Source organism: Macrobrachium nipponense, chromosome 46, assembly GCF_015104395.2.
Source record: "Macrobrachium nipponense isolate FS-2020 chromosome 46, ASM1510439v2, whole genome shotgun sequence".
Taxonomy (NCBI): Eukaryota; Metazoa; Arthropoda; class Malacostraca; order Decapoda; family Palaemonidae; genus Macrobrachium; species Macrobrachium nipponense.
This window is the reverse complement of record NC_061106.1, coordinates 16,098,358-16,110,255: the sequence shown is the minus strand read 5'-3', so window position 1 is coordinate 16,110,255 and position 11,898 is coordinate 16,098,358. Positions and strand designations below refer to the sequence as shown.

The window sequence follows — 11,898 nt, the reverse complement described above, 5'->3', positions numbered from 1 at the left end:
CAGTAAATAATGGGTCATAGGAGTCTGTCTTAATGCTCTTGATGGTACATTTCACAGACACTCAAAGAGAGAGAGAGAGAGAGAGAGAGAGAGAGAGAGAGATGAGAGGAATTTAGAGAATCGATAACACAATGTTTTCATTGAAGCCATTCTAAACCCCACCAGATTTTTACAGCGAACTCTTCTTTCCTCACCCCAGTCCTGAACGAACGAGTGTTTTGAACTCAAAATTTCATCCGAATATTAATATCAACTTTAAATATGCCAAAGAGGGACAAGATGGAGTTCTGAAAGGACGAGAAGTCGAGAGGCCTTGCAGAAATCCATCGTTTCCCTTTCCTTCGTGAATTTTGCCTTTATTTATATATTCTTCACGTTCCATATTTTCGTGATTCAGTTATCACATACACACACACACACATATTATATATATATATACATATATATATATATATATATATATATATATATATATATATATATATATATATATATAATTTCTGACTCACAGGATCGAACCCAGGTCTTTCAATTGACTTGGGTTCGATCCTGATGTGAGTCAGGAATTTATTTCTGTTCCACACGTGTTTGCGTGTTGATTATCTCTACCACATTACACACACACACACACACACATATATTATATATTATATATATATATATATATATTATATATATATATATATATATTATATGTATATGTATATATGTATATGTAGATATATATATATATATATATATATATCTATATATATAGATATATATATATACTATATATATATATATATATATATATAGTAATTATATATATATATATATCTATATATATATATATGTGTGTGTGTATGTGTGTGTGTGTATTGTAGGTGTGTCAAACGTATCCTTGTACAATTCATTGAAAATTACAGAAAAATATTTTCACACTGCAATATATTTAGTAAGAAGAAGAAGCAGGTTAAAAATTAAAATAAATATTGTAAATTATAATTACAAAAGGGAAGTAGTATAAAGATCAAGAACTGATACGCTGATATTGGCAAGACTAAATTATTTAAAATTGATTAGGAAAAATGCGTATTGCATAACATGTAATAAATTAATGCGCATCACCGTTGATAACTTTAACTCAGTAATGAATCATGAACTAAAATAAACCTGATTATTTTTCTGAGACAAAAACAAATTTATGATCGCTTCCAATAGTGAAGAAATGTACTTGGAAAATTGTCACTTAACCAAGATATTTTTCCTAAGTTTTTTAAACACCACAAGTGCATTTGTATCACAGTTCTTTTGATAAATAAATAAATTAAGCATTCCAGATTCCAGAATAAATAGACATAAAATATAAAATTTCCTAATTTCAGAATAAACGCATAAGACAAAAGTTAAACATTCCAGAATCCAGAATAAATAAACTAGACATAAAGGGAAAAAATTCCAGTTTCCAGAATAAATGAATAAGACATAAAGTGTAAAAACTCCAGACTCCAGAATAAATGAATAAGACATAAAATATAAAAATTCCAGATTCCAGAATAAATAAACCAGACATCAACAGTAAAAATTCCAGATTCCAGAACAAATAAGACATAAAATGTAAAAATTTCAGATTCCAGAATAAATAGACATAAAATGTAAAAATTCCAGATTCCAGAATAAATTAACTAGACACAAAACGTAAAAATTCCAGATTCCAGAATAAATAAACTAGATATAAAATGTAAAAATTCCAGATTCCAAAATAAATAAACTAGACATAAAATGTAAAAATTCCAGAATACATAAACTAGACATAAAATGTAAAAATTCCAGATTGCAGAATAAATAAACTAGACATAAAATGTCATCATTCCAGAATCCAGAATAAATTAACTAGAGGTAAAATGTAAACATTCCAGATTACAGAATAAATTAGACATCAAATGTAATTGTTTCCTCAAGCTTAAAAAAATAAATGTGGGGTTCTCAAAAAGTAAGGAAAATTGTCTGGTTTCCAACATACTATCCAAATTAATATCTGTGCGTCCATAATAAATTGTCTAATAACAATCGTTATGCTTCCCAAACAAATTGTTTTAAAATATTTGCTATGATTTCCAAACAAATTGCTTAAAAATAAAATTATGATTCCCAAACAAATTGCTTAAAAATAATTATTATGATTCTCAAACAAATTACTTAAAAATAATCGTTATGCTTCCATAAGAAATTGTTTAAAAATAATCGTTATGCTTCAATAACACATTCTTTAAAAAATAATCGTTATGTTTCCATAACAAATTGTTTAAGAATATTAGTTATGATTCCATAACAAATTGCTTAAAAATAACCGTTATGATTCCATAACAAATTGTTTAAAAAAACGTTATGCTTCCATAACAAAATGTTTAACATTAATCGTTATGCTTCAATAACAAATTGTTTAAGAATAATCGTTTCTTTAACAAATTGTTAACAAATAATAGCCATGCTTCCCAAAACAAATTGTTTAAGAATAAGCGTTACGCCTCCCCCCAAAAAAACAATTTTTTTTTTAATAATGGTTTCTCAAGCAAATTGTTTAAAAATAACCAATTATGCTTCCCAAGCCAATTGTTTAAAAATAATCGTTATTCACTCTCTCAAAAAGTGGGTCTTTCCAGACAAGGTGTCTAAAAAATATTCAACTCAGCCAAGACTTCTAAAAAATATTCAACTCAGTCAAGACTTCTTAAAAATATTCAACTCAGCCATGACTTCTTAAAAATATTCAACTCAATCAAGACTTCTAAAAAATATTCAACTCAATCAAGACTTCTGAAAAATATTCCACTTAGAAAGGTGTCTAAAAATATTCAGCTCAGCCAAGACTTCTAAAAAATATTCAACTCAGTAAGACTTCTTAAAAATATTCAACTCAGAAAGGTGTCTAAAAAATATTCCACTCAGACAAGGTGTCTAAAAAATATTCAACTCAGACACGGTGTCTAGAAAATATCCAACTCAGACAAGACTTCTAGAAAATATTCAACTCAGTCAAGACTTCTTAAAAATATTCAACTCAGTCAAGACTTCTTAAAAATATTCCACTCAGACAAGGTGTCTAAAAAGTATTAAACTCAGACACGGTGTCTAAAAAATATTAAGTCAGGCGAGGTGTCTAAAAAATATTCAACTCAGAAAAGGTGTCTAAAAAGTATTAAACTCAGACACGGTGTCTAAAAAATATTCAACTCAGACAAGGTGTCTAAAAAATATTCAACTCAGGCAAGACATCTAAAAAATATTCAACTCAGACAAGGTGTCTAAAAAATATTAAACTCAGGCAAGACATCTAAAAAATATTCAACTCAGACAAGGTGTCTAAAACATATTCAGCTCAGAAAGGTGTGTAAAAAATATTTAACTCAGACAAAGTGTCTAAACAATATTCAACTCCATAACAACTAGTCTGAAAGGTTTTTGGGACTATTAAATACATGCACAAAGCAAAAGTTGGCCTTCCCCAAATTAAATACCCTATAAGTTTCGTGACTTTCAAATGATGTAGAAGAAACAAATTTGCGTGTCCTCAACACACAGTCTCGAAACGTTTTATGATTCACAAACAATTTACCTAAAAGTCTTGGCATTTCTCAAACAATTATCTTATGAATCGGGTGATCCCATGACGACACGTAGGTTTAAAATTTGGTGGATCCTCAACGTATAACAAAAGGTATCACGTGAATCCTAAATGAATTTGCCTTGAACTATTAGTGACACTGAGAATAGATTGTATATTGTAAAGATGCTTTTGGTTCTCAATTCTAGAGAGTATGTGCAGCGTATAATAAATAAATAAATAAATATATATATATATATATATATATATATATATATATATATATATATCTATTAATAAATCACACGACATATGCATATATTACGTAGCCACCCAGCGTTAGTAGAAACTCCTTAATATTGAAGTCAATAAGTTTTATATATATATGTATATGTTATTTCGTAACAAATGGCCTGGACAGTTACCCACGAATCACGTTGTGGATGTCATTCAAACTAATCTGTCTGCAGGTCAGAATCCATCTGAGAGATAACACGTTTCCGGGAACTGTAACACACAGATAGCAGCAACCTGGTGATTGATCACACTGGCCGCAATAAAGGAATATTAACAGCCACACGTATACCTTTGGATAAAATCCCTATCATGCACTGAAGTGCGGTGACCTGAAAATTTAGTCCTAAAAGGTGACTTATTTGGTTTCAAGTTAATCAAGTCCCATTCCTTCAGTAATTGTTAATATTAAATTGCTTTGTTCTTTTCCTATTCATGGTGGGTCGTGTTTCCTAAGAATACGTAGGTAAAGTGTCAGCAATTTCGTGTCTTTATTGCTTCAGCTGATCAGTATTTCTATATCTTACGTACAAACTTCGTTTATCAATATAATGTACCACATATGAATTGAATGTGTTCGAACGATTCCCATAATAAATAAATAAATCAACACAAACATATATATACACTTTTATGCATATATGTGTGTGTTTGTGTGCTGTACATACTAATAATCATGCACGTTTGTGGTAGTCTGCCTTGTAATAATCCTAATTTTTTCTCACAATTATTCACTCAAGAAATCATTTTGACATATTACTTTGAAGAAATAAATTACAAGCAATTTATAACAGACATCTGGAAACAACTTCGTTTGTTTTTTTAAGATTTCCTCCAGACAGGAGGACCATTGATGAAACAAAAGTGTATAGGTCTTTCAAACGGTCATTCGTAGCATTACTTTGAATTTATATACGCGCGTCTGCGGTACAAAAATACCATAGAACCATCGGATTTTATTTTTTATATATACGCGCATGTCTGCGATACAAAAATACCGTGAAACCCTATGACTAAAAAATGTAGGGCTTATTATTTTTTTCAAATATTGACTCCGAGAAGACTTGAATGTTAAAAGGAGGAAACATTTTCACAAACATTGTCACAGGCGATCTCTCGCACGCGAGGGAAGGAAGTGTAGGATTCCACTGAAAGTGGTTGTTGATGCTCGCCCTACGAAGAATGAGAGCGAGAGCTCGGCAAGACGATCCTATTGTGCCAATCCTGCAGAAAACAAAAGCAAGTACACGGACACGTGTTTCGTACATTCCATTCTGTGTAGAGCGAACGGACGGACGAACGAACGAACCCACATCCCCGAAGGAGCAAAAGGGTTTTCCTTCCTTGAGCCGCTTGGCAGTTTGTACTCCCGGAGCCACAGACGCATCACGTGATTTATATGAAGTTTTATGAATCTTTACTGCTGGATAATGAAATAATTCGTTGCCTACCCGTTGGAGAGAGAGAGAGAGAGAGAGAGAGAGAGAGAGAGAGAGAGAGAGAGAATGTGGTGCAGCAGTCTCCAAAACTTGGCTCATCATCGTCGTCAGCAAACAGAGAAAAGTGGCTTAGCGTGTCTTCAGTCTCTCTTTGTATAAATAAGACAATAAAACATAATACGAAGTGATTTTCATAATGCTCCTATACAGGATGTTTATCTTTTACAAAAGTTAAGATCAGATCATATTGTATAGCCCAATCACGGGAGACGTTTGGTACGCTGCTATATTTACGGAGCTGCAACGGCACGATAAACCAATAGTTATTGTTTGGTTAAGATTTCAGTGACCCAGCATTAAGTGTAATAGTAGCCCTTGCAGCGAAAGAACCGAGTCAATTAAGCTTTTTTATGTATATTGTATTACACAGTAAAAGCAGAAGTCATTCTCCTCTCTTCTTCTTCTTCTCTTCTTCTTGTCCTCTCTGCCAAATTAAGAACACCTCCGCCACCGATAGGAATCTCGGTCCGTATATCTCTTTCGCACCTGTTACGAGAGGCGAGATCGTCTCTAAACAGCTCGACCGGGCGCAAATCACACGAATTGGCCGTCCCGAAATCCCCGACATTATCCTAATGAAAATGACCGGAGAGCGAACTAGTCAGAGATTTACGACGCCTCGCCATCGCCTGAGAATCCACACACGCACACGCACACACACATTCTTGTCCCCGCGAAAGCCTTCTTCTCGAAGTTTTTATCCACGGGGGTTTTGCTTGGCTGGCTTTTATGGCCCACTCGTCTCTCTCTCTCTCTCTCTCTCTTTTTGTAACGTAGGTGTGGGATGCGCTCTCCTGTGTTTTACCGGAGTTCGTGCAATGACCAGGCTGCTCTCCCCGTTAGAGCACTGTTTTCGCAACAGCATCGCGGCCTTTGCAATCGAGGTGCCGATCAAGCTGCCGAAGGACTGCGGGTATTGTATAGGTGTATTCAGTGTCTTTTCGGCGTTAGAAATTCTACGGGGACTGGATTGCAGAATTGAGTGCGTGTGTGAGTGAGTACGATATCGGTCAACGAAGCAGTTTGTCCCTCTCTTTGAATAAATACGGGGAATTCCTATCACCTAAAATCCACTGAATAGTTTCGTTTTTATTGTCAGCAAAACAGTAAGTATGAACATGAAGATAAACCACTGTAAAAATTCCAGTTTAAATACGAAATACAGGTTTTTGTATAGATTCAAATCACTCATTTAAACACTAATTCTAATTTGAAACCAAATTACGTTACGCGTAAACTTCTAAAAACTCTGCTGACGCCACTACATGTAAAAACACACAGGTACACCCATATAAAACAAGTCCACATAATGATTGGAATAAAACCAACTCAATATCTATACAAACGAATAGATCAAGAAGATGAGCACTTAGCCAAGGTCCTACGGCAGGCAGCAATAATGGGTTATTATCAAAGAAAGTTCTTGACACCTGATCAAGAAGCTTGAAGCTTGAAGGCTGCCAATTAACTGATACCCTGTTATCTCCTTCATAGTCGAACCCCAGCAAACGTAAAAAGGATAAAATAAATTAAACAAGGCCAAAAAAAAAATGTAAAATAAAAACTTCCAGCAATTTCTTAACCACCAGAGCCAAAAGCCTTTTCAATTATTCAATTTGCTCAAGTGTAAACTTTCTTAATATAAATGGCACTAGTGGCATCACCAGGTATCCAGAAACACGAGCTTCATTTGAAACCGAGAATGTACTGCATCTACTGTAACGCTTTGCACTTGGGGCAAAATAATTTCGAAGTATGATGGCATTGTGCCGACGAATTTGGACGACTTATGTTTTAACGTTTAGCGCTTTAAATAGGTTAAAATAATAAGCGCATAAACACAGAATATACTGAGATACAGGCGTTATAAAGTTTATAACTTAAGTTTGGGTTAGTTCTTCGCGCTTTGTAGTATATAAAATTTACCAAACGAATGGGGACATTTGTTAATTCAACGAAATGCCGAAATGTCAAGCGTTCGTACTCAGCAAGTAGGATTGTTCATTCTTGCACTGGACAGCTGAAGACTCATGAAGTCTGTTCCAGTTGTAGTTTTGAGAGAATGTGTAGTCAGCTTTCCAATACTTCACTTTCTTCCTCATGAGCTTTTTAAATACGGTTTAGGTTTCACAGAAGAAATATCGTGACAACGCTTTAGTTACAAATGAAAAAATAAAATAAAATAAATGAGAGATATCGGTTCGCAAGAGGAAAGGAATGGTAACCATTTTTAGAATTTAAGTTGAAAAGAAGAGACTTCAGTTCACCGCAGAATTTTATAGCTCGCTTCCGTTTAATATTTTTATCTAAATAAAAAAAGAAAATGATAATAAAACCTGACCTTAAATATCGCATTGAAAATTCCCTCGGGATAGAATGCACAAAAGAGCCTCCAAGTATAGTCTAACTAAAGAGTCCCTCACTCAAATGGACCTTCGCGTGTAAAACCGGACTTTGAAGCACAATAAGTATACTTTGATGACTATAAAAAAAAGTAGAGGGGAAGTGGGGGGGTTAGGGGGAAGGTAAGGTGGGGGGGCCGTGGAAGTGGCTTAAGTGGCGATGGTTTGTCTTCCTAAATACACATTTTATCCGACTGCACCTTTCATTCTTATAGACCGTCTAAGTTAAAGCCAACTTTTTGTAAGGCAATTACAAGGCACGACCACCCAATAATTCCTGTTGGCGACTACAAATTATAGCGCTTAAGCAAATTGGATTAACATTCGTTTTCTTTAGCGGGGGATTCCGGACGGAACCACGCGCGTATGCATGTATGTGTGTGGAAGCATGTAGCGTATGCATTCATACAAAAATACCCTGTGTGTGTTGTATATACGTAAACACGTATAGTCACTCACGAGCGCACGCTAAAAATTTTGGGGAGTCAAAAATGCCAAGGAAGATTTACCGGAACCCTGCGCGTGTATTTATGGAAATGGGCGTATGCATACTTAAAAACTATTTCATGCGTTGTAAATAAAACACACACACACATAGTCTGAAAACTCATAAGTCAAGGAAGTTTTGCTAGAATTATGCGCGCGCGAACGCGTGTATGCATACACATAAAAATTCCTTCTTTGCCGTAAAGATATGAACACACACACACACTCACACACACGCACTCTAATCTTTTGAAGTCAGAAATGCCAAGGAAGATATGACACCATAAAAGCTTTTGAAATGGCCGTAACATCTGAAGCCTCCAACAGATTCTCATAACCAAAGGTCAAACAGGAGGTAAACATTTGAATCCATTCCGAAATGGTAACAGAATAATACATACGGCGTTATCGAGTTGCGATACAATCAATTATTAACATCTGTGACCATTGCAGTGTGACAAGGTACACACCAGTTGCTATCGTTTCATTTATCGTAGGATGTCATTCGTGCCTTATTAATATTATAGATGTATATGCATATATATAAATATATATACATACATATATATATATATATAAATATATATACATATATATGTATGTATGTATGTATTTATGTGTGTGTATGGTATGTATGCGTATAAAGAAACTGTTAAAGTGTACATGAGTCTCGTGCTTTAAATTGTCAATACATTAATTACGTTTCGATAAACAGAATTACATAAATATCTCTTTCTTTATGGCAATGCACACTCGTTGTCAGACATAGCTAACAATTTATTTCCGTTGTTCTAATTGCAAAATCGCACTTTGTCAAACATCATTTACAAAAGTATAAGAAAAATCGCATGAATTTAATTTAGAACTCTATACAACAAGGGCCCAGCGCTCATTTAAATCTTAACATAGTAATTTAATATTGTTCTTACAATGACGACTTCGTAAATAATTAGCCTAAAGTCACTAGGAGATAACATGCAGTAAAAGTAACTTTTGTGAGATCATATACTTTTTTGTTGGGTGGATCATCTCTAAGCCTTGCATCTAATCTAGCAGTCTTGCTTATTGGGAATTTTGACGTTTCTATAAACCGAACTTGACGATCAGATTACGAAAAGGGTGACAATTTAGAGGAAAGGTGAAATAGGTCAGCTTGTACATCCTTATGGACATTTTAACTTTATACAAAACTTGATTGAATGTATGTAAACCAAATATCATTTGCTGTTTCTATACCATTTATGTGCGGCTTTCCTCGGACGGAAATATACCGGTAAAGGAAGTAACTTTAATAAAAAGAGAAAAAACCAAATACAGACTTAGACACAACTGTTCCCTCCAGATTTCATCCTTGTCATAACTACGGGAGAACTTGTGGTGGTCTCAAGTTGACCCAGTGGGGGGCATGGGAGGAAAACCAGCGATGCAAAGCATTACGAAGCATCTCGAGACTAATAGATTTATATATGAACGAATATTTGGGCACACTTACGATGACAGATATTGTACTGACCGTCAACGGAAGGCGAAGGGCACTGCGGGGATAGGTAAGACCCCATGGGGTACCCGGGATAGGAGCTCTGGGGGGGATACATGGGCGGAAAGCTGTAACCCGGGGGATTGTAACCCGGCGTGGGCGGCTGTTGGTAGCCCAGAGGTTGGGCGTAGGGCGGCGTGTGTGCCATGCTCGTCAGGCCCTGCTGCGGGAGGTCCATGTACTTCGAAGCCAGGTCTTGGTCCGGCATGGTGGCGGTGTCCACGGAAGCCAGCTTGGAGGCAAAGGCGTTTTCCGTCGTCGCACGCGCTCAACAAATAGTGCTACTACTCCTTGGAAGGATATAGTAGCAGCGGCGCACAGGGTGCGGGCTGGGGGGGGCGGGGGTGGGGGTACACGCAACACACGCTATCTATCAGTCACAGAACAGTTCCAAGCACAAGAGAGGCCAACGGCAAAACTACTACAGTAGGGCTGGGCCGAGAGAGCCTCGCCAACACTCCAGAATACACTCTACAGTAGTTAACTTCACTGCAGAGCAGACACTTGTGTGTGCGTCCAATTCCCCAAGGTAACAACTATCAAGCCTGGAGCCATAACCACGCCCCCCGCGACAGCGTCGCCCCTGATTGGTGGAAGAGGCCCGCGGGAGCTCGTTGCGGCGCCTGACGTCACCTCACCCTGGAACACTAACCACCAATCATCGCCACTTGTCATCGATTCAGACCGCCCCATTCCAGGCCAAGCTCCAGGGAGTCATGCAACGGCTGCTGGATAGCTTGACAGGTAGACTTCTGACAAGAAATAGAACATACAAGCTATAACTTAGCTTTGCTGCAATTACACACACAAACTCAGACTAGTCGTATGTATATTGAATATAGCTCGTAATTATAAAAGAAAATAAAGTCAGCTGAATTTCTCTAATATTTCTTGCACCTAATTGATTTTGTCTTGGGGTCTTTCAACCATTATATATATATATATTATATTATATAATATATATATATGTATATAAATGTATAATGTATATATGGTATATATATAGAATTTATATAGTTTGTTTGTTTGTTTTTGTTTTGTGTGGTGTGTGCGTAAGAACTTTCTAATAAATAATAATTGTTATTCAGATTATTTTTAAAAAAAAACATTAACAAATCATTTTTCTAACGGACACATTCGCATCCGTTGGAAGGCATTCTTTTCATATTGGCTTCTTTTTCTCTCAGTTCTTCCATATTATATACCTGGAAGAATATATATTCAATATACATAACGCGTGTAAATCTACGTAACACACATATATGTGTGCGTGTGTGTGTGTGTTAGTTCTGATGAGGCGATGCTATTAAGAAGACACAGAAACTGAAGAGTGTACTCTAAGAAACTACCGAGAGAGAGAGAGAGAGAGAGAGAGAGGTGGGGGGGGGGAGGCAGGGGGGTCTTCGCTCCGTGAACTCTAGTGGATATAGTCATTTTGCCGGAGGATGCTTCATTGCAAGCCTTGTTGTTTTTCCCTCCTTAGTTTTCATGAATTCAGAGAAGGTGCAAAGGAACCGGGTAAAACACCGCCAAGAAAACATCTACCACCAGTGCCCATGGGTGTCAGCCAGTCCTACGATGCAAGTGGGGCAGGTGTAAATGGAGTTCTGTCAATAGAAACATGTAAAATCTTATTGAGGTAAGCAGCGCGGTTCTGCCGTGTAGTTTAAATGCTTCGTGGCTTAGGTTACTTGTAGGCATAGGTGGGAGCTGAGTAGGCCTAAGGTCTATCTATTAAATACAAGTTAAAAAAAATACGCCGAATTTTCTTGGGCGCAACCGAGTTTTCTATAAACGGTATAATCACAGCCACCGAAATTAGATATAAATTTCGGAGGTCTTGGTATAATGCTGTATGAGCCGCGGCCCTGAAACTTTAACCATAGCATGGTGGTGGCCTGGGTATACTGTTGATAGATGCACGATTATGTGTAATATTAACCTTTATGAAATAATTAAATTAAATCAAAACTATTCAGGTTAGATGGCTTCACTTTGGTATGTTTGATGATTGGAGGGTGGATGATCAACATACCAATTTGCAGCCCTCTAGCCTCAGTAGTTTTTATGATGTGAGGGCGGACAGAAAAAACG

The 11,898-nt window shown here is 36.2% G+C and overlaps 1 protein-coding gene across 1 annotated transcript in view; it reads right to left on the bottom strand.

Moving 5' to 3' along the window:
* Window positions 1-10,344, bottom strand: part of LOC135214775 (homeotic protein distal-less-like) — a 175,305-nt gene extending 164,961 nt beyond the window's left edge. The window contains 1 exon segment of the mRNA XM_064249131.1: window positions 9,760-10,344. Within this exon segment, the coding sequence (XP_064105201.1) occupies window positions 9,760-10,012 (253 nt within the window). The 5' untranslated portion in view covers window positions 10,013-10,344.
* Between the last annotated feature and the right edge of the window lie 1,554 nt (window positions 10,345-11,898).